This window comes from Akebia trifoliata, chromosome 3 (assembly GCF_017979445.1).
Source record: "Akebia trifoliata isolate Shusen 1 chromosome 3, ASM1797944v1, whole genome shotgun sequence".
In the NCBI taxonomy this organism is placed as follows: Eukaryota; Viridiplantae; Streptophyta; class Magnoliopsida; order Ranunculales; family Lardizabalaceae; genus Akebia; species Akebia trifoliata.
In genome coordinates this window covers 3490167-3514997 of record NC_141377.1, presented here as the reverse complement: position 1 = coordinate 3514997, position 24831 = coordinate 3490167, and the positions used below count along the sequence as shown (strand labels likewise).

Here is a 24831-nt window from a genome sequence, read left to right as displayed (position 1 = left end):
ACCTGTGTAGTAATACTTGAATAAAACCCCGCATTCACATTGAAAACCTATACAAAAGATTCATTTTGCGAAGCCTCTAATGTACATGATTACAAAAAAAAAAAAAGTCAGAATACTCTGAATGGTAGCCCACAAAAGGGAACCTTTACATTGAAGAAATAATACAAGAACAAAGGAAAAAATATAAAAGCCCCGAAAAGATTGATTAACGGGAAACAATAGCGAGGGTCCAACCATATGAACTCGGTTTATCCTCCCAAGTCATTTTCTGATGTTCGAAGATACAAGGAAGATTGCTCATTGTTGATCTAAAATTGCGATCCAAGTACAACTAACAACATAGCTTGAATCACCCACAACAATGACCCCGAAAGCTCATTTGTTGGGGACTTGGTGCTGGGATCCTCGACGAATGGGCCAACTCGGCTAAATTCTGACTCTTTAATGTAAATTTCCCTTCACAATGCTCGGAATCCATTATAATCAGGGAACGACCATATTTGTGAGTCTCAACTGCATGTCAAGTGGCAGGTAGTCTTTCAAAGAAACACACGTTTGATGCATCACACGAGTGAGAAAAACAGCTGTACTACTTTCACTTCTGTCGATGGACTGCGGGGTGGCGGAATCTTCAACACTATCTAAATGTTTGGCCCAGTTATAAACACGTTCAGTTGATTTCCACAGATTTAAAACAACTGATTCTGCAACAACCGTCCAGCTTTTGTCTGATAGAAGAGAAGGGAGTGTGATGGGCAAGTCACTCAACACGGCAATTGGATCCATAATCAAAAGTGGCATATATTTACTGCAACTACTTGATAGTAGACCGATAAACTGCACTGCCTGCGAGAGAAAATGGAGAAATATTATTAAAATAAAAAAGATTGTGTTGCAAATGAGGATAGGAAAATCTGATGTGACTGCGTTAGACACTGTGCTGACATGGAGGCGTGCAAAAGAACCATAGATCCTTTCCTGGAGATATGGTAAAAAATCTATGGTTTCGTGTGCATCTCCAAATCAGCAAAGTCTATGGCAGTGTCCTGCACAGTTACTCCAGCACGACTCATGAAGATAACAGCATGTGTTGCCTATCAATTGCACTCTTATATAGACAAGGGAGGGAAAGAAAAAAAACTTTTAGTGGGTGGGCACCACATGCAATGGTCAAGGTGAGGATCTCATATTTCTCCAGAGAGCCGTACTAAACTGACTCAAAAAATAATAGATACTGAAATACACTCAAGTGATGTGGAATGTGCATGGATCCATAGATTTGTTTCCTCGAGATACACAAGGAAAAAAAAATCTATGGTTCTGTGCACATTCCACTTCAGTCGAGTGTATTTGAGTCAGTTTAGTATTATTGTTCTCCATATTGTATTATATTTTGATATCTTCGAGAAAGTAAATGAAAATAAGTACTCACTTTCGAACCTGACACATGACAAACTCATCCATGATGCCCAAGTTAAGGTCACCCATCATTTCTTATTGGATACTAATTCCAAAAGTCAAGAACTAAAGTGCATACCGTGGTAGGATACTTCGTTGCGCAGCTAATCTCCACTGCATCAACAAGCAACTGTCTTTTGATACTGCCGTCTGCCCGTTGTAGAGCTGCAACAACTTCTTCAAGCACATTCCAGATACCTGTGATTATTAAAAAGGTTCAAAATCTGCATTAGAAACACATGCATGCAGCTATTGATGTTTGGGTCATCAGATAATGAAATGCAATCATACAGACATAGGGCTGCAACTTGGGTGGGCTGGCCCGGGCTCAACCCAATTGATGGGTGAGCTTGGGCCGAGTTATGAAGAACATGAGTTGAGCCCAGGTTAGAATAATGCAACCTGACTTTAGTTTGGGTTGAGCTGAGGTTGAGGGTTCAGAAAACCCAGCTCAACCCAAACCCAAGGTTATATATTAGTAGATATTTTTATATTAAAGATATATTTTTGGTTAATTTTAAAGTCATTTTAATTATTTATTGTTTAGGATATAAAATTTATATTTATTTTAATTGTATTTCTTGTTTAATATATAATATTTCTCTGCTAATCAAAACAAAATCAGGCCTGTTCAACGAGCCCAACCCACCCAACCTGCCCAAAACTACCTAACTCGTATTAACCCGAGCTCAACACGAGTTTAGAAGCTCAAGCTCGGATTGAGCTTGGGTTAATGAGCTCAGCCTCAATGCTAGTGCTGAGTTGAGATCGGGTTGAGGGTTCTGCCACTTGAGTTGAGCCTGAGTCTACCGTCCAACTTGCCAAGGTTGTAGCCCTATACAGCATGATGTCTGCATGAATGCATATATGCAATCATACAGAAATTAATTTTATTTATGTGACAATTTATGTATGCAAGGATCAGCTCCAGAGGAAGTTATTGTTTACGGAGAGAAACTAACCATCTGATTTCATATTGAGTATATAAGCTTTAAGCTTTACTAACTCTGAATATGGAATGCAACCGATCATAGCTAGCCTGGCTCTTGCTTGGATCCTTTTCACAACTTCAGTAAATTGGCCACCTTGTACTAGACCAATCTCTGGAACCTGTCCGACATAACAACTAAACTTCATAAGTATTGCTATCAAACAGGAAATTCAGAGGCCAAAACAAGCTCTTATACAGCATGGATATGTTTTTTTTGTTCAGTATTTAATTGTTGTTTAAACAGATTTAAGTACCTCCAAAAGATCTATTAACCAACCCTGTCGAGCCTTCCCTATGCACCTAACAGCCTCCGACCACTCCTTTATAGAATTTTCTTGATCAGTTCTTTGGTTGGCATCGAAGTGCATTGCGGGCAGCAAAGCAAACAAAACCTCCATGCACTTTTCTATGTTCTTTGTGTACTTTGAGGACTCGTCAACGTCTTCATCAAGACAATGGTACAGACCCTCCCAGAATGAAACACGTAAGAAGCTTTTCTGATCTTGGTTATAAACTTGGTACGAAGAAGACGAAGAACTGAAGTAGTCAGCCATATCGTCAAACAGTTTCTCGATCCGGGAATCCGAGAAGATTTTTATCAGGTCAGCGATACGGCAGAGCAGACACGTCTTCAGGTTCAGTTCAAGGGTCTTGAACCTGGACAAGTCGGAAAGCTCGTCCAAGAAAAATAAGAGGGAATTAAGATGGTTTGCGTGAGCTAATGCAAACTTTACACAATCCTCTCTAAGGGCTCCTTTCTTAAGATCTTGATCTCGGGATAGCTTGTTAGAGATTTGTTCTTCGTATCTCATGCAGCGTCTGATGATGGCTCCCCAATCCAAGGATGGTAACCTTGGAGCTTGTAACAAGCACCTAAAGACAGTTGAAACTGTGTTCACATGTGTGATGGTGCCCTCCTAGATTTCAGAAAGTCGAGAAGATGAAGAAAAAAAAAACTAATTAGTAGTAGTTATCAAGAGATGCATTAGAAAGTAAGGTAATAAGTTGATTAAGTGCTCCTAATGAAAAGAGATTGGAAGACTTGAGTTATGACAGGTTGAGGTAACCAAGATAATGTCCTAAGATCATCAGAAAGTTAAGTTTCTAAGTTTCAATTATAACTGTTCACATGGGGTCATAAGATTATTAATACTTGGGACTTTGTTTGCCGCCGCCAACCAAATGAAAAATGAAATCTATGAAAGGAATTTTTTGTACCATTATAGCTGACACAGGGAACTTCAGAGTTTCAATTATAACTGTTGAGAAAGACTAAATTTCAATGCTTGGCTCAACTTTTTCAAGAGAAATGTTCAAGGGAAATTTGTTTTAATGAGTTTGATTCCTCAACTTAGATTCAAAGGATGAAAAATCCATGGATATTCGCAGAAAATTAGAGGGCTTTCATCTCAGGATAATATTAGTTCCATCTTGGGGTTTATGTTCTTTTGGTGCACATTTTATAAGGAATTTACAGGGGTATTTTTAAGGATCTTTTGGGGAGATGGGATTGGGTGAGTAGGATCTCAGACCGATAGAGTTGGAGTGAATGGGTTTTGGAGGTCCTCCTTCCTTGTTCCTCATTATTGATCCAGTATCCTTTGGTTGGTCATCTCGACCCCCTTTTACCAACAAAAAAAAAACGAGACAAATAGGGAAATTAAGAGAGAGAGGGACTAGTCAAACTACGGCAGCAAAACTTTTTAGGCAAATAAACATTCTTCACAAAACCAACAAAAGAATACGAAGCAAGGCAACTTCAACCCTGATGTTCAAACCAACCAATTTTACAAAGCATACACACAGAAAGTTCAAGAGTATTAATCCAGGCTAATTTGAAAAAGTATCATCATCATCAAAGCCTTGTCCCAAAATCTTGGGTTGGCTACATCTGATAAAATATACAAAAACACAAATGTATTCCTCAAATAACTCTAACACAGTTTGTTTTGAAAATTGAGTTGCAACTTCACGGACGGACACACTAAAACATTATTACACATCAGGTGCACCTTACTTTGTTTCTATTTGGGTAGAAGATATTAGACATGCCACGCCACTAGTGTAGGGAAATTGGATGAGTAAGTTATTAGGGAACCATGCATGAAGATGAAACTGTTGTTTTAAAGTGTAAAAACCCCATATTCAAAGAAAAAGGCCGCACCTAACAAAAAGTACATATAATATAGAGGCGAATCAGATTAGTATAAGCTCTTCAGAAGAAAGGGGAAAACCAACCTCGGTACATTCAAGATCCATAAGCCAAGAGCATAGCTGCCAGACCACACTATCCTCTGGAAAGCTTTGTGAAACAGGCTGGGAGTCAATTGGATCACTCTGGGAACTATTCTTCAAAGCTTCAAGATCCTTGGACCACCACCGATGTCTAAGAAATGAAACTGCCCATGATGCATACTTTTGCAGTTCATGGTCCTTAGTATTCTGTGCAACTATAAATATCTCTTGCATCAATGATGTCGAGAGTGGCTCACAGACAGGTGTTGAAAGTATGGGTCCTCTGATATAAGATGATTCCTGCAGAATAAAGCTAGATGCAGTCAGATACACAAATGATTTCAAATTGGTAATCAAAATTGAAGAGTACACTACCTTCTGTCCATAACTAGTTTGTAAAGAGGCAGGCTTCATATAGGAGCAAGTAAGAGTTCCGGCTCCTGCACCCAATGCATTAACAACTCCAAGCATCCCACCAAAGTGGACAGTGGGAGGATATGGGTTAGTGTAACTTTTTCTGAATAATTCAAGTAAACTTTTTACGTCTTCAGATTTCACATTGTACGCCCCTTCATCCAAAACGCATGAAAGTAGACTCCCAGCTCCAATACACGACGCCATCAACAAACTCTGATGGAAAGTGCCAGATTTCTTGACAGATAAAAGTTCAGAAATTAGTTCTCTGTAGCCATTGATCAGACGGTTTACTTCGTTGTCATCAATGAGTTCGACTCTCTGGCAAAGGGCCACAACCGTGGGAAGTGCAAGACAGGAGCCCACAGATAATAGAATCTCCGATTTTACATTGGAGACACATGAATCCCAACCAGCAGGATTCACATGTGGAATCCATGACTTAAGCAAAGATTTTATCATGATCACGGCATTGTGTCCGCCAACTCTGTGTATTGCACTAATAGAATTCCCCAAACCCATGACTAGTCCTGCAACACCCCACACATCTTCCTCCAAGTTATCTGTGTTGTTATAGGGAAAATCAGAAGTTGTGTCTCGATCCATATCACTTGTATCAGACGGCAAATATTTGCAGAGGGTTTGAAGGGAATCGAATGAAGATGGACTCAGCTGGCATATTATCCGAGATAATGTCCTAACAACCTTGCCAACTAAGTCGGTTTCCTTCACCGTGTTGGTTTCTTCAAGGTGAGAATCATTGGCAACTTCAACCCTGGTAAGCATATCTTTACAAGCAAAACCCAAGCCAACTCCACAGGCTCCTTTGACAAGAGTGCTTTTGCTATTAGATGCAACCTGAAGGCACAAACCACCCAGCACATAAGCAGAAGCCAATTTCAATTTACTATTCATGATGCCTAAAATATGATTCCTTTATTAATGCCTTTTCCAGCCAAAGTTCACCTTCTTGTGATATTCTTCATGGTTCATAAGTGGAGGAACAATGGTGGTATAAATAAGTACTCACTTTATAATTTTATTTTATTTTCCAATATCATGATCTAAATAAATAGACAAAAAATTTATTGCCTGGCTTTACCTCACCTGAGAGACCCCTACCTCCCAGGGTGTTATTTTCACATCTTGTGTTAAGGACACAATATCATAACACATAATGTCTGTGTACGTATGCATGTAAGCTCACCAATAAACCATTCTTTACAGATATGATATGTTCCAGGCTAATACACACCAGAACTCGGTTTACCTTAAGAAGACCAGTGATGATCTGAAATTTCTGCCTGCGATCGGTTGCATGTAAACAACTCGAAACTAATCCCAGCGCAATCGCAGCTGACCATTGCCTGTGTTCATGTTCAAACTGAAACAACCATTTCAACAAGAGATCTGAAGCAGTTGTCGTTACTGTGTGGGCAGATGAAGGCAAAACCTGACAACAAGAAGAGGTGACAAGTGAAATGAGAGCAAACAAGCACCCCATCATAAGTTCAAATCTAGCGACAAATTATAAGAACAAGTAAAAAAAGAAGAGTACAGATTATGATAAGCCAGCACAGCAGATTATCTAAATTCTTAATGTCCTAAAACACACTAGCTCACTATAAAAAAATACCAGAGAAGAACCATAAAAACATTTAAATATTTGGAAACTTAAAATCCCTGGTGATGATTTACAGTCAAAGATACAACGATATCTAGTACAATGAAGTTACAAATTTATTGATGCATAAGCAAATGGGTGATGGGGTGAGACCTCAAGGGTTTTCGAGCAAAAAATGAAAACATATACATAGGTGAAGTTAATGAAGATATATATTTTCCATGGAAAATACAATTCAATTCGGGCCAACTACAAAATAATAAGGGTAACTCTTTAGAAAATAGATTCCAGCTTCTCCACCCATGTGCCGTACATCTGGCACATGTACAGAAGGGTTGGGACCAACCTTTAGATGTCCCAGATGGTAGATTCTCCAGGCCAAACTGCAGGCTATCTATTATTCGAACATTAGATTTTATTTTAGGCTGTCACCATATTTTTTGCTATTGAAAACAATGTGATGGATCAGATGGTTACTAACATTTTGACTATATCTCGATAACAGAAGACGTGGCTTTGAACAGAGTGGAATGTAGGAAGAGGATTCGTTTAGCCAACCTAAAATCTTGGGATAGACAAGTCTTTGTTGTTCCATAATGAAATCAACTGAATGGTGGGCATAATACCCTTTCATTTACACCAAATGTACATATCTCTATCATAGTTTAAAGGTTTCATCATTAGGAGAGCTGCTTTAAAATCCAAAGAATTCAGATTAAGTAGTGCCAAGACAGGTATATAGTATGCAATCTTTGTAAAGCCACACAGAGGAAGGGTAACAGTGTAGGTGTGCTTCTGAAATGCTATGTAATTGACACATTTGATGCAAATTAAAAGGAGAACCTTATAAAATGGTAGTACAACAGTCCACGCTTCATGGGACTGACTGTTAGGCAATCAAGAAATAACATGTTCACAAACTGAGCATAGCAGAGATAAGGTGATGAAACGGATGAGAGAAAATACTAAGAAGATAAAAATGTAGAAGTAGCTACAATAGGTGGTAAACTAATGGAAGGTCGATTGAGTTGGTATGCTTGTGTGCAATAAAGACCAATGCAGCTCCAATTATAAGGAACATGCAAGTTCAGTTCTAAAAGAGAGAGAGGAAGACCAAAAAGGTTGGGGTTTGAGGTAGTGAAAACCGAGGATTTAAATCTTGTTTCAGATTTTGGTCAGGAAAAAAAAACTGAAACAGTCCTAATTCAAACATTAATGAAACACTCAATGTTTCAAGACCAATTTTCGTGTTCGTTTTAACCGCAATTGAAATACTCCTCAAAAATATCGGCTAACTGCATGAAATTTTGAACCATGGTGAGAACAGATATGAGCACACTTGAATCAACACAAGACCTGGCCTTATACTAAATCTATTGGAGAAATAGGATATGTTTAGCTGATCCCAAATTTATGGTAGAAGGCTTTGATGATGATATGAACTGTAATATTCGTAAACGTGTATTTTTACACAATTTTTGCACATTTTGCAAGATCCGCATCAAGATGACTCAAGCCCTAAGTTTTGGCAAGGATTACCTCCTTACCACGGAGATCATCAATGGTATGATCTCCTCATCATAGAGATCATACACACCAAAAATCAGCCAATTTTGAAACTTCTAACTCCACCAAAGATCATCCTCACCAAAACTCAGCTCATTCTGAAATTTCTAACCTTCTAAAAGATTGAATCAAACTTAACTGTAGAATGGAAAACTCAGAATGAGCTTATCTATAATCTATTTTTTAATGTAGTTAGAAGTTCAAAATTGGCTGATTTTTGCCATGGATGATCTCCATGATGAGATCATATCCACCATATATATATATATATACCCAAACTCAGCTTGTACACATCTGAGTCCATAAAATCTGAGAATGTATACCGACATATAAAGTTTCTTACCATACACAGTGCACCAATGGCAAGTGCTATGTTCTCAGCAGATCGAGGAATGGATTCTTCAGCAATTTTCCAAATACTCTGCATAGGAATAAGAGACTAACAATCAAAATACAGTCTTTATCATCATTTACAATGTCTTGTGAAGAAAGAAGGCCTCAAGGGCCTTCTGCAAATATAGTAATCTTAACTGACCGATGAATGAAAATGAAACAACTAGCAAAGTAATCTGACTGAAGGGATCATGAACCTTGAGAATATAATTAGCAGCCTTTGAAGTTATATCAGACACATTGGATGGCACTTTAGCATCAAGTAACATGATGACTTCCCTCATCCAACGTTGCATGAAGGGTTTCCACGATTGCAGTGAGAGAAGAGCAACCAAAACATTTCTTGACAGCTGCAGAGATTCGGCAATTTCCAATAGAGTATTTTCATATGCAGAATGCAGTTTTGATAATTCCTGAAGATCAAGTAAACATCCCAGATTCAGAAGAAGAAAAGAATTCCACCCCAAAGCATAGTGACAAAAATCTGCAATTTTTTGAAAAAGTTGCAATTAAATCACGATTTTAATAGTTGTTGATTAAATCATGATTTTTAAAAAAATCACTAAGTTTTTTGAAAAAATCATAGAATAATTTTATTTTTTAGCTTTTTCTAAGTGATATTTTGTCATTTAATATATAAAATACATATTTTTTTATATTTTTATATTTAAAGAAATTACTTTATTTTTTAATTTATCCAATGCTTTCCTAACTTAATGAATTGTTGCCGTCCTTTTTCGAAGCTTTCTCTGACCGAATTATTCTCAAACCCCAACTTTGTCACTATGCTCCAAAGTAAAGCATCTTGTCAATATACCTGAGATGTCCCTTGGCCATGTACTTTTTTAGGAGAAAAGGACAGGCATAACAGAGCTGCACCAGGCAACTCTCTAGCACAACTGCTGCTTCTACCTGCAAATAAAAAATATGATATTGAGCAGAAGAGTAAATCATGTATAACAATGGTTTGCAGAATTAAGCCTTTACCACAGTCCACATCAAGAATAGAAGAAAATTAGAGATGATATCATGAAAGCAGAAAGCCCTTTGCACGCACACTTTGCCATGTCTAATGAATGGAAAAATTATAGGTATCAGTTGAGAAGAACGCCAGCAAACAATACCTTAAAGGCATCACACACTTGAACAGAGATTTGCTATTTCGAAATTTATGTGCTAAGCTGATGAACTAATGGCATGACGCCATGTGTATTGAAAAAAATACTAAAATAAAGCACTTTAACTGCTCCAAAATTTTCTCTCTACCAACTAATCACTCTTGCTCATTTAATACACATGGCATCATGCCATTAGTTCATCAGCTAAGCACATACATTTCTAAACAGCAAATCTTTGTTCCACACACATGGACAAGGAAAAAATAAAATACTTAAGTCGAAGATGTAATTTTTGAGGTACTTTTTCTGGTTCTTCATGGCATTGTATGTGCAAAGCATTTAAGGTATTTGGTCTTGCATTTCTCATTAGTTGATAGTACAACACATTGGCTATCAAGAACGGAAGATAGTAACCTATGAACATGTCCCTTGTTCCACAACACTGGAATTTCTAATTTCTACACCGGTAACCAGTAACAGTAGCTTGCACCATCTCTCTGTCAAACAGAAGGTTATTGCGTGGATCTCATATTTCAAATTTCTATATTGAAGTTGTTCAAACATGTAGATTTTGCATATCACCAATATATTCAAGTGTAACACATCTGCTGGGTGTGATTCTTCGATGTGTAGAATTTGGTATTAAAATTTGTGTTTTCCACTCAACCAACTGGAATTGCGGAAACACCAACATTTATTTAAAGGTCAATACTTCTTCATACCTGAAGGAAAAATAACCCGGGGAAGGACATCCAGCAATTTTTCAACCTTGTTCACAGTAATTCTTTTCTCCTTTACAAGTCTACGCCGAGTGCTGGACCCAATTAAAAAAAGCTTATCAGTATAGTAACCTCAATCATTTCCTCGAACATTTGAAGAAAATAACAAAATGAATAAAATGTATTCATACGTGTGCTCGAAAGTTATAATCTTGACTTCAAATCCCTCCAAGGCCTTGAGTACGTCAGGATGATCCTCAGAAATAAGCAACTCCATGTTCCTTTTTTTTAAATCGGGAATGCTTTTTTTAATATGCTCGACCTGGGAAGCATTTATACACACTATAAGTGAAAATCTACATGACTCAGCAAGACCTTAGCTCAAAGACACGAAAATGCGTGGAAGTGACCTAAAAAGAATGACTAGCAACAGAAAGTAAACAGCAGAACAATGTAACCAACACAGAGACATAGCATACCTCATATTTAGTCATAGAATCAAAGGCGGAGGACCGTGCCTTTACCCATTTAGATCCATATCCTTGGTGTCTAGAGGTTCCAATTTCCCATAAAATCTCCAAAACACTCTTTGAAGCTTCTGAATACACTTCCGCATCCATTGCACCCCATCTTAAGAGAACGCATACACTGCTCATAAGAAGGGAGTATTGTTCAATAAGTAATCAGATTTTGATCTAATAACAAAAAAAAAAAGTGATTCCAACCATCAGACAGAATATAGAATAAGAAGATGATTAAGGGAATAAAAAGTGTTTTGGACTTCTTTTTTTAACAATTATCAGGGTTTGGGGTCTTGCCTTAACCCTGATAATCATTCAAAAAAAAAAAAAAGCGGACAAGAAATCGTGATATCATGCATTAAACAAAACTAGAGAGATAAGAAAATACTTGAGTATGTCATGGCAAGAGATTTTATACTGGTTTCCAAAAATACAAGCATATAAGATGCTATTTCAACATGTCATTTTTGGATAGTTCGAGCTGACATGTTTGCAGCAGTGATAACCAGGAAGGGGTGCAGACTTTTACATATGCTAATTTATTGGTAAAATTGGCTCCACTCAAATTCATTAGAGAGTTCTTTCTTAGTCAAGCCATTAAACAGTGATAGAATCCTTCATCAATAGCTCCCAACCACTGAATTCCTTGGAATCCACAACTAATGGCATTAGCTCGACTTAGCAGTTGTAACATTTTGTTTTTGGGATAAGGTGGCTTCCGTCTCTTTAGGTATTTTGTTCATGGGCTTCTACGTATACTTAGTACTCATTCAAACAAATAAAATTAACCAAATCAAGGCTTCTTTGAATTACCCATAGAATTCAAACAAAAGATTAAAAGATCAATTCAATAGGAATTCCCCTAAGTTGCTCAAAATAGGTGGGGCAGGAGCAGTAATTGATTTAGGAAAGAGAGCAAGACACAAATGATGTCAAAAGGTTGGATACAATGAGTGTTTGGGAAACATAAGTATTATATTATGTGGAATATTAAAATATAATTTTTTTATTCTTCTTCAAAACCAATAATTTGTTTAACCCAAACTTAAATTTTTTACAACAATAAAAGTTTTAAAAAAAGTAACAAAATTATACATGAAATAACCGAGATTACAAAGGTACCACAGCGTTCTTGCAAATGCAGAAAAACCTTTGCTTCTCTATTGGATTGCATATCCATAGAAGTAAAGGAAAAATAAACAAAAGAAATGCTTGATAAGCCATACGCTCCTGATCCTAAATACAAAGAAAAATAATGAGTCTACAAACTCTGCAAAAAAATTGCAATGTGAACTTATTGAAGTACATGTTAGCTCTCTGGATCAGTGCACATTACAATTTTATTGCACAATCTTACTGCATGCCCAAGAATTCACATGCAAAGCACTAATGACAACATAAAGCAAATAACCATGCCACGGACCTTTCAAGTTATTGCTTGTGTATGTATATGCAGGTGGTGTGAGGGTTCAAGTTTGAATAAAAAATAAAGCAAAAAAATGAAGATTTTCTAAAGGCTAAAAACAATTCAGTCAAATATACTTACCCATGTGCGACAATGGGGTTTACAGAATAGTCCAGCACATGATTGCAATGACATCCCAAGCAGTATAAAAATCTGGAGAAGAAATGTATTAGTTGAATAAGATTTCAGAAATATGGCAATTTACAGGTCACAGTTTGTACAACACCACCTAGGAGGAATAATCACAGTTTGTATATATAAAGGAATAATGAGAATAAGTAGCTTGAGCGAGTTTAATTGCATATGGAAAATTGTTAGTACAAGAAGCATACATCTCAAAATTTTAAGTTCATTTTATCGATAAAGATGATCTATTTAAGACCGAAAAAGGTAAGAAAATCCATCAAGAAAGCATGCCTTAAGGAAATCATTTGGCCAACAAATCTGCATTTCTCATTGGCATCACAAATTTACAATATATATAGCTATACAAGAATACATTTTTAATATCTTCCCAAATCAACACTCAATGGAAATGCAAAAAAAAAATCGTTTTTGTTTTATTATTAATAATAATATATAAATAAATAAAAACTGAACATCTAAAAGTTAAGAAAACTGCCAACAAGTAAAAAAAATTTACCAACAACATCAGCTTCACAGAGATATCCAAGACTTCGAAAACCAAGAGCTTGTACAGTAGGATCTCGGCTCTCAATGCATGCCTGTAATCCAAATAAATATAAAAAGAATATATATAATTAAAAAAAAAAAAGGAGAAATCAAACCAATGGGGCATGGGGTAAAGAAAAATAAATAATTGTTGTAATATCCATACCGACACAGATAAAATAAGGTCCACTCCCCTATCAGGGTTCTTTCTGCAAACATCACGAACGGAAGCAGCCATACTCATACAAATATCTCTATCAGATCCAAATTCATTAAATGCTTTTTGATGCAAAATTCCCTATAAAAAGAAACCCACAATCAATTGAGAACTAAATCATGAAGAAGATATTAGTTAAAAAACATGACATGTGAAAAGAAAATGTAGAGAACCTAAGATATTCATCGGCCAAGTGTACTGAATCACTGTTTCACCAACTTTTAGGTTCAAATAGGGAAATTTGAAAGTTAACATTCAATTAGAAGCAACAAGCCCGATGTCATTAGCCAAAGTGAGGTTTTGGGAAGACCAATGGTGTGGTAACTCACCCCTTTGTCTGCAGTTCCCATCTTTTTTGCTACCTCATCAAAAAAGAATTTGCCATTTCAAATTCTTAATTTGAAATGGGGAAGTGTTATCATGGGATTTCGGATTTAGGGAAGATCCAAGACATCGCTGAACTTATCAGTCGAATCTTTCTCATCCCAATTGCTCCTGTCGTCAAGGATCATAGGGTGCGGTTGGGAAGCCAAGAAGACGTATTTTCGGTAAAATCTTTCTACAATTCTCTAGTGTCTACCTCTTCTTTGGATTTTCCTGCAATTGCAGTTTGGGGTCCTAAAGTCCTATCAAAGTTGGCGTTCTTCATTTTTTTTTTTTTTTGGAATTTTTACCATAGATTATTTAGTTGTTCGAGGTTTCTACATGTCCACTTCTATTTCCTTGTAAATCAAGTGGTGCATCAGTCAATTGCCTGTTAATTCATTGCGCTTTTGCTAGAAAGATGTAGTTGCATTTTCTATCCTTCTTCCACACTCCTTTGGTGTTTCCCAATCAGTATTAGCATAGTTCCAAAATTGATAGATTAAGGCCTTCTCACATAGAGAGAGAATCTTATAGCATATAATGCCCTTTGTTGTGTGCTAGGGAATCTAAAAGGAAAGTAACAGTAGAATCTTTGAGGGATATGGGCATTTTCTCCAAAATGTCATCATTAATATTTTGATATTTTTATTCTTCTGGTGTAGGTTACTTAATGAGTTTAAAGGTGTTTATTTCGAGGATCTGTTATTATGATGGGATTTCATGAGAGGTAGTCATTAGATCATACTCGCTTGTATTTTAGGTAGGTCTTCTCAACCTCCTCCTCTTTCCAGCAATAAAATCATTTATATCCACAAAAATAAGTTCACCATTTCTCCATTTTCAAGTTTCAAGTAGGGAAACACAAAGTTAACATTCAATTAGATGCAACAAGCCCAATGTCACCAATACAAAGAAACATGCTAGAAAATATTACACTCGCACACAACCTACATAAATTGTGTATACAAATCGTTGTTGCAGTTCACAAGCAACAAAATCAAATTTAGGCAACTCCTAGATTGTTGCAATATCATCATTGTCTTTGATCCTCTCTATGCTTTTCATGTTGCCATTATTCTGGACTATTCAATGTCTTTGGAATGTTTGGATTGTTGTTTAGACAATTTATTGCACAATATGTTACTGTTTTGTTGCATTCCTTCTATTTATATTTTGTTTTCCACTCAATTTTTTTTTTTTGCTACTTCTCAAGGAGAAAAAACACTTGCCAATGCCATTAGGCAGTAACAAAGGAAGAATGAGGGTAAGCTTACTTGCAAACTTCCAAAGACACGATCTGTAACCTCCCATGTCTTACAAAGTAGACGAGTGGCAGTAGCACGCAACACTCTGAAATATGCAACCAAATTAAACGTTAATATTGCATGCATTCTCTTTCTTAAAGGAAGAAAAAAGTGGCAGAATCATACTAACTAAACAAAAATGCATCCAAATAAAATTCCAATCAGAACCTAGATTAGTTTTTCCTTTTTGCATAACATCTTGTGTCATTTAAATATATACTTGTTGCTAATGGAACTCAATTAGACCCAATGTCCAATATAGACAAAATTGAGGTAGTATAATTAAATAGCTAAAGCTATACATGTTGCTTCCTAATATTTATATTAATGAACTATTTGTAAGCAAGAAATGTGAGGGACCACAAGAACAACCAAGGTGAAATTTATGCAGCGTATGACTGTAATTGGTGTGAGTGCATGACTACGAAGTACATGCCATGATGGTGCCAAATATGTGATACGGCTACACCATGTTGCAGTCTAGTGAAATCATCAATTCTGGAAGCACCAAGGAATTGATAGACTGAGGGGGATTGGTAATGGAGAGATGCTTTCACTAGAAATGGAGAACCTACAGGCGGTGCTTTCCTGCCCCTTGGAAAAGACAATTCCATCACTAGATCACCAATGGAAGACGGAGAAGGTTTGTCAGAAATGATAGCATGCCAAGATATGTGCCAGAAATCCCATGATGTGTGCAAAAACTCTGACAAACCACAAATGTACGTCATAAATAGGTACATCTTTGGCATTTTCGTTTCTTGGAGCCAATAAACATGTAGATCCGGAAAGGAATATGCATCATACTCTTCTGTTCATAACCTATAGTCTCTCTTCCTCTCCTCTCACTTCATCGCATACCCAAGATCCTCAACCGATGCAACGGAGACCAAACAACCATGGATTTGGCTTAGGCAAGAGTTAGAGCCACCTCACTTGAAAATTCCTTATTAGGAAAATATGGTTTTATGATCCAACAAAAAGTAGTTTTCTTATAATTATCTAAGGAAAAACTTTCAAAATCTATAAAAATTAACCATCTGGGTGTTTCACTGTCGTCTCAGGATAGCTTGAACAGTTATTCAAATCCATGACAATATGATGTGCATGAACATTTTCATATTAAATTCAGAGAATTTAGATGAATATGCCACAATTTGAAATCAACAGAGCTATGCAACAAATAGGGAATGCTCAAAAAGCAAGGTGTTGCAATTTGCAAATTTATCACATCCCTAAGAATACTAGAATAGCATTAATACAGAATCTCTCATTCATGCACAAAGACAGCACTTCAATGCACCAGGACCAAGTATTTACCATCCTTCAACAATGTGATGAGATAAAACACAAAGCTACCCCTGCTACTTCAAGCACAGTTTGCTCGTAAATATGTACATGTGGCTTCTTTAACATGAAGTGTCCTACAAAGAAAGAAATGTAACAGAATCCCGATATATAGTGAGGTGTGACCTACTCCCTTCTTGGACTATCCTACACAACTATTGAAGCTAGACACTAGGATGATATGGCAGCAACATGAAGAGGTAAAAGTAGGGAACACATTAAAGACAAAAATCTTCTGGTATGTTGGTCTCAACTTCTCCATATCCATTTTCTGTAATTGGCTTTCACACACCTATTAGAACTAAGCCAGTATCCTGGGTTCCAAACATATGTAGAAAATTTTATTCAAAAAATACACGGAAATTTTTTGAGGATCTATACAAAAATGACTTCCTAATAAGTTTCTTTTAAGGATCAAAAGACACAAAAACAATAGTGACATAACTGCCATTCAACTAGCAAATTCCATGTGAAATACTGATAAAAGTAAAGAAAATATTAAAAAAGGTGAAGTGTCAAAAAAGACTGCAAAAGAAAGTATGCTTGAAAGCACAAGGATCATATATCACCAATTTGTTTATTACTTCCATAAAAAATTGATGATTTTCATCAGTTCAATCTAAAGAGACATGAAACACGGGACACATACGGTTTTGCCTCCCCATGGAGCATTGGCAAAATGGTCTGAACAATAAATGGTATCATAGCGGAATGTGAAGCCAGTGATGGAAGCATTTCCAATAGTTTTATCTGCAACAAATGTTGAGGTAACAGCGAAAAAATGGTCAAACCAAGAAAGAAAGGTACTATAGCCCTGACTTAAGTACATGCTACAAAACTGCAAATAAGTGCCGTTGACGAACTTACCAATTTTTCATGAGAGCCACCCTTGTTATTGCAGAAAATTTTATTATAAAAAAGAATGGCTAGCAACAGTGGAAAGCCAACTTTAGGATCCATAATGCCAATAGCAGCTAAAGAATCAACAGCATAGCTCCCCAGTGAGTCGTGCATGACCAGAACAGCAAGTACAGAACTGAACAACAAAGGCATCTCTACAATGACAAGAATTGAGATTATACTATGTTATAGAATAATTTTTTTTTAAGTACATAATATTAATTTCAAGAAATTTTTTGCTTTGATTCAATAAATTTTACTTATAGAAAATATGAATTTAAAGAAATCCTCATTATTGCATAAGAATATGGGTAGAGTTCAATAAGGAACCAACCTGTTAAAAGATTTTCCTGCACCACCAGGTGAGATTTTTTCCTTTCAATAATCATGAGGCAGTATTCTCTTATGTGAGATATCCATGATTTCATTTCCCTGTTTATCTGCTTAAACTCAGCTTTGCCATTGGAAGCAAAACTAAGAAAGTAAGATCCAGATAGTGAAGGATTCTCCTGAAAATAAAAAGGAAGAAAAAATATAGTAAAATAGTGGAACCCTATTCAATAAAATAAAGTTTGCCCGAGCAATTATATACTTGAATCCTAATTTTCTTGTTAGAAAATAAGCCATGATAAGAATCATTACAGCAATGTTGCAACATCTTTCCATCCAATAGATTCGCAAGGATTGAACACTGAACATACCAATCAAAACAAATGATTGAACCCTTTACTTGAATGGTACACGCTTGGGGTCATGGGAAAAAAGAACCCTTCAACATTCTGATAAATAGGAATACCATTTCTAAGTTGAAATCCCAAAAGTGAAATGTGGTGGAAGAGAATTACGTATTCAAAAACAGGTGTGCAATCATGACATTCAATCTGCAACCCATTCAAAATAATAAAAAAGAAAGTTTTGGTACCCCAAAAAGGGGATCAAACAACCAGGACATTATTTTCTCGCATTGCAACATCGCCTCAAAAGAGTAACAACAATCCGAGGAATAACAAAGACACAAATAACACTTTTTCCCTTTAATATGGAGAAAAATTATGGTTCCAAGCCGCCAACCTTGTGCTCAAGTAATTAGATTTTGGCTAGTTGAGACTCCAAAAACCATAATGTCATTTCCTTGGCTTGCTTACATGAGTATAATCTAGAAATTTTGATGATTTAAAGTGACAGATTGTCTAATGGTTTTTTAACTCTTTAAAATTATAGACAATAATTTCTAATATCTAAAAATGTAGTTGGAAGCAATTGTCTTTTTCGAACTATGACATGTGGATGCGAGTGCATTGGAAGGAACTAAATATCACTAAGATGTAAAAGAATTGGGATCCAGTAGTAGCTAGTCTGAACTCTGAATTCCCATTGAACAAAATTGAGGCTTATAAAGGAAATCTATGACCGTATGCAGTGAAAATCCAAAGTTACAGGAGAATGCAGAAATCCAGTATTCCATGACTAAAACAAACACGAGGAGATAATGACCACTTTGTGCAGGGTAAACTCATTGCAGGTCATCAAGGTTTACGATAAGAGCTGGAAAAAAATGTAAAGAGAAAAGATCCCTAACTCCTTTTGTTGTGTGATTGGGAATCTGAAAGGAAAGGAATAGCAGAATCTTTGAGGGGAAGGAGCACTCTCTGCAAGAAGTGATTATTAGCTTATTGGATCTTTGGTTTTTATGGCGTAAGCTCTTTACGAAGTTTGAGAGTGTATTTTTTGAGGACTTCGTGTTTAGATGTGATCTCATATGTAAAGTCTTGTTTAGTTTCTATTTATGTTGTGTATCAGGTTGGTCTTGTTGACCTTCTTTTTTTTTTTCAGAAATAAAATTATACTTAACCAAAAAAAATCAGGGCATAGGAATGGGAGAGATTGGTGTAGCTTTCTCTTTGAAATTTAGGATTCACGGGCAACCATCCAGACCAAGGAGTAATGTGGATTAATAGAATACAGCATTACCATAGTCATATTGCATCAACTATTTCCTGCTAACATGATCATCACTGAAACAAACATTTATAGACCTTAATGAAAAAAATCCAATTTATATCTTAGTAATCGAACAAGTCAAACAATTGTGACAGGCATTCAAAATAAGCAATAGGACATATAATTTGTTTTACTGAGCTGAATGGGTAGAAAATATACCTGGAACCACAGATATTGCAAAGTCCTACAAATAATAGATTGAGGTTTGCTGACAGATGGGAATCCGCCTTGGACGACTGGTACTTTCTTCCGTGCAACCAACAAATCCTGTAAAAGTTTTTCCAATTCAGAAAGCAAACCAGTTGCTGCAGCTTTAACAGATCTCGAAGGAGATGACAGAAGGTTGATGACAGGCAAAATGAATAGAAGCTCTTCATTAAGACCACATGCTGCTTGTCCCACAACATATTCTGCAAAAGCAAATACAAAGTCATTTTTGCATATTACAAGTAGTGGACAAAATGAAACATTATAAAAGGATGTGTCCAGAGTAAAGGTTGACGACTTGTAATAGATCTTTTATTTTTTTGGCCTTTTGAACCTGAATTCCTCTGGTCCCAAACCCAGATAAAAGAAGAGAGTGTTATATCATGTCGGAAGTTAATGTGAAAACTTTGCTATCTCCTAACATGACTACGTTTGTATTTTATTAAAATGTTCAATTATATGTATTATAGTTGCATTTGGTCATCCTTGACTAATACATAACGATCTAGGCCATCCATAAGGGAGCCATATCCCTAGATTCTTCTAACAAACATCTTAGTTCACAAGAGGCTTATAAGCTCCCCTTTATTTATTTCGTTTGTATGCTCGCACTTTTTAGTGAGAAGAGTGACATGGTGTTGAGCAAGTGTAACATCACCATCACATGCCGGACGAGTATGCATTCAATATTCATGTGTCAAATTTCGGCAATCCTCAAGTAAATAAAGAATTTTGGCCACGAAATATGGCCCTATCCCTGGAACATTCTAAGAGTCATCTTCATTCTGAAGAGGTAACCCATCCTAGCATTTCAAAAGTGGAAGAATATTCATTGAAATAATCTCATATCAGATGCTTGACTTTAATAATTAGGAATTATTATTATAGCTAGGCCATACAATGAGCCATGACTTCAACAAAATTGATTCCCAAATACTTAGATCTCACGAGCTCAATGAGGTAGGAGAACAAATCTGTAGGTCTAAGTTTGGACTCAATAAGAAGAAAAAAAATGCGTAGTTTTCAATTTAGAAGAGTGAACTGCTCATGGTGCAGCAAATCAGCCAAACTCCAACTGAAAAGGTGCAGGTCAACAAATTATGAATGGAAGCAAACACTAGGTAGAAGATTAAACTACAATGTGTCATGGAGATATATAGTTGTTCCTTTATAAGCAAGAAAGGTTTAAACATGGACAGAACCAAATTCAACTCAAGTTGGACAGAAATCAGAACAGTAGTAAAGGAACACACCACTTTCACTTTTCCACTTCAACAAGAAAATTGTGAGCTTCAGTATAGAGAGCTGCTCGTGTTCAAACTCAGCTTGAGTGAGAATGACAAATAAGGAAGTTGTAACTGAAGAAAATTCGGGTAGATATTGCAAGCGAAGCTCCTTCTGGACGACCAATAGGTATTTTGATAGTTCAACGATGGATTCCTTTGCTCCGTAGTGCTTGTCAAGATCTGTGCATAATGATAAAAGAGTCTCCAACATTTCCACACCATACAATTGAGCTTCACTCGTTGGCTGTTAAAATGGATGAGAATCTTAATATAAATGAAGTCTAGCAACTAAAATAAGAATATAAATAAGCAAGTTCATCTGAGAAGTGATCAAGATTAGCTTCCTAAGAACTAAGGGGATAGGCACCAAATCAAAAAAAAAAGTATACAATGACTAGGGTGTCAATGAGTTAAGTTTGGTAAGTACTCATGTATCCTTACTCGACCTGATTAATACACAGATTAAAAAAATGTACCCATACCCATAGTCATCAAAGTCGTGATTAAATCGCGATTTTAAAGACTGGTGATTAAATCATGACTTCTTGAAAAAAAACGTGATTTAATCATCACTTTTTAAAGGGTTTTTTTGCAGACCATTTATTCTGATAGTTTAAAGTAGGATTTGATGATATAAATAATAACACCACTTAGTAGAAAAAAAATACATTATCCTAACACTATTTCGATTTTTTCTTTGTTTTATCCGACTTTTTCCCTTGCCAACTTATTCCCAAACCCCAGACTCAGTGACTACGCCCATACCAGACCAACTCAATCAAGGCTATTAATAATAGAGTATTGGATACATCTAATGAATCAAGCTCAAACATACAATATGTAATACATTTGTACTGTATGAGTTAATCTAACAACCCCAACAAATTTCACAAATGAATTGACAAAATTAAATTCTTTGAAAACTATATTGTTTGAAGAAATTGAAACCCTTCTTATTGGATGATCATGATACTTCAAAAAATCGAAATTCTTGATCAATGGAGGAACAATATCACCATTTTTGTTCAATAAGAAACCAAAGTGGATGATTGAGTTATTCCATACTAGAAAGAATCGCAGGAAATCCTTTGATAACACTGATTCCTATTTCTCAATGATATCCCACGATCGAGACAATTGGCTGAATCCCGTGAAACCATTTCATAGAAGTTCATTGATATCTTCTTTTTATAAAGCAAATCGACTTCGATTCTTGAATAATCCACATCACTTCTGGTTCTATTGTAACAAAAGATTCCCTTTTTCTGTGGAAAAGGCCCGTATCAATAATTATGATCTTACGTATGGACAATTCCTCAATATACAATAATCACTTTGTGGCGGGTATAGTTTATGGGTCTTGTTAATGAGCACACATTAAAGTGCAATAAATAGACTATGGAACTTGGATTTTGTACCAAAAATGCCCTTTAAAATATTGTTTTTTTACCACAGTACCCTCAGATCCCAATTTCCAAAGTGTATTTATTGCACTTTAACGTGTGTCCCAACAAAACCCATAGTTTATTGGTAAAAAATGTGATTCGTTCTATTAACAAATTAAATGGTTAAGGGGTCTTTCAATTTGAGTAATATTCCAATTAAAAACTTTGAAATATCTGTGTACAATAGTGCTTTGGGATGTGAAGCGTGTTGGGTATTGTAATATTGCCTGGTCTCGTCCACCTCCTTTTTAATGATTTTTTTTTACTTACCAAATATATATATTGCTGAATTAAAGTAAAATACTAGACGTACCGATCCAGCCGCAACTGCATGCTTCAAGACCACTGTAAATGCATCCACCATATACTCAGCAAAACAAAATATCTCCTTGAAATCCTGAGAAAAATTTCATCAGATAGGGTTTAATGTCAAATGTACAAATTTGAATATTATAAGTTATGAATTTTACTACAAACTCATTCAAGATCACTTACTTCTGCACTTTTGCGTGGCAAGTATTGCAAGCATCCCATTAACAATTTGATAAGAGGCATGGCAACCTCAGACCGAAACGAACAACAGAGCGAGGCAATGGACGATACTAACTGTTTCGCGAACAAAGCCGAAGAACCCGAAAAGGGTATCCTCAAAATCAAAAAATTCAAAAAGGGTCTTAAGAAATTGCAAATTTTGGAATCCCCCATCTGTTTATTCTGCAAAATAAGCAGTAGAACTTGTTGCACAAGTTCAGATTGAACTTCAATTCGACACGAAAGAACCTTAACGAATGGATGACTCTCCAAATTATCGAAACTCCACAACAACTCATTCTTCTGGAACGAAAATCGAACTAGAAAACCAATCCCTTTAACAAAAACATCAACGAAACGCGAATCGCAACTCTCTAGAGCCGATTGAAGTTCTAATAAACCACGAGAAAGATCTAATTTGGCTTCTCTTACGAGACGACAGATCTCTTTAACTGATTGATCGATAACAGAAATGGAATTGGAGTAAAGACATTGAGATATGGCCTCTCGACCTGGATTTGAATCCGAATCAAGAACCGAAGGAGCAGATCGAAGCTTTTCGAAGATCGAAATAACTGCGTGTCTTTGAATCGAAGGTTGGGGGAATCGAATTCTTTCGAGAAGGAGAGAGTAAGAATCCATAGTTCGATGGAGAGAGAGAGAGAGAGAAATTGGTGGGAAAATTAAAAATTGTTCGTCGTTAATCTGTATAAGTGGTGAGAGTGTGTTGTTTCGTGTACTACACGTACTTTAACACAATGTTGGTGGAGAGATTCTGGGGCATCAACTTTGATTAAGGGTGTCAATTGAGCCTATGGCCCGCGAGCCCGGCCCGCCCGATAAAACAAGGCCTCCGTATTGAACCCGCCAAGGTAGGGCCTGGCTCAATAAATTTCAGCCCGTCAATTTCGGGTTGGGCTAGGGCTTAATAGTCCCAGGTAGGGGTGTCAATGGATAGTCGAAAATTCAAATCCGATTCAAACAATCGGATGTTATACAAAAATTTTGGATATTGAATTCAAATTCGGATAGTTTTATATATTCAAATCCTTATCGGATACGAATTCTAATATTAACATTTCAAATATGATAATATCCAATTCGAAATAATATATATTATTTTATTTATTTTTTATATAAATAATATAATATATATTATTTATTTTATTTATTTATTATATACATAATATAATATATAATAGGTTTTTTTTTATAATGAAAAATCAATTGGATAAGAAAAAATTGTGTTTTTTTTAATATACAAATTATTCAAATTCGGATATTAGATAACAATTCGGATTCATATTCAGATATTGTTGTATTCGAACTGATAAGCATCCGTTGACAACCCTAGTCCCGACCCAGTCCACTACTAGATCTTATAGATATATGTGTTATATATTTAGTTACTTGAATATTTTATAGTATAATTTAAATAAATGTAAAATGCATTGTATAATTGTTATTAATTAACTTTCCTCTACAACTACCATAGGTTAATAAGACAATAGTTTTAGATTTGATTGAATAATCTTTAAAATTCATTTTTTCAGCCCGAGCCCATTAGGGTCAGGCTAGGGCTAAGTCGACTTTGGCCCCATAAAGATATAGGACTGATTTAGCTAGAGCCCATCTCTTTAGGGCCGGGTTATGACTCCACCAAGTCCGGCCCGAACCCACCCATTGACAGCCCTAATTTTGGTGACGAGTATTAATGAGACCGATTAAACCTAGTTGGTTTTGAACAAGAATTTGTTTATAGTTCGAGTTTCAAATTAGCGGTTGATATGAGAAGAGAAAGACCAATTTTGTAGGGATTCATAAAAATCTATTTTGATGAATTTCGGCCGGCACACTTGATTATGGATTTGGATAGAATTTTTGTATCCCACGTGTTGTTATCTAATTGGTTGTTCGATATAAAAGTGTCCACTGACTTGAACAACTTGAGCATAACGGTTTGGAATTTTGGATCACTTTAAGTACCTCTAGATTCGGACAAATAATTAGTGGTATTTTTAGTATTAAAAAAAAGTGAGGGCTTTTTTTGG

At 36.0% G+C, this 24831-nt stretch overlaps 1 protein-coding gene across 1 annotated transcript; it reads right to left on the bottom strand.

Annotated features, from left to right (window-relative positions):
• Positions 1 to 16: 16 nt before the first annotated feature.
• Positions 17 to 23594, bottom strand: RST1 (ARM repeat superfamily protein). The gene is given in 25 exon segments (XM_086433353.1): positions 17 to 846; positions 1538 to 1656; positions 2421 to 2568; positions 2704 to 3366; positions 4688 to 4984; positions 5060 to 5956; positions 6369 to 6551; positions 8632 to 8709; positions 8879 to 9094; positions 9499 to 9593; positions 10522 to 10613; positions 10710 to 10840; positions 10998 to 11166; positions 12586 to 12628; positions 12631 to 12657; positions 13148 to 13229; positions 13343 to 13474; positions 15034 to 15109; positions 17060 to 17160; positions 17278 to 17465; positions 17645 to 17819; positions 19471 to 19721; positions 20772 to 21048; positions 22563 to 22646; positions 22745 to 23594. Coding segments are annotated over 25 exon segments (5565 nt in total). The 5' UTR covers positions 23423 to 23594; the 3' UTR covers positions 17 to 483.
• Between the last annotated feature and the right edge of the window lie 1237 nt (positions 23595 to 24831).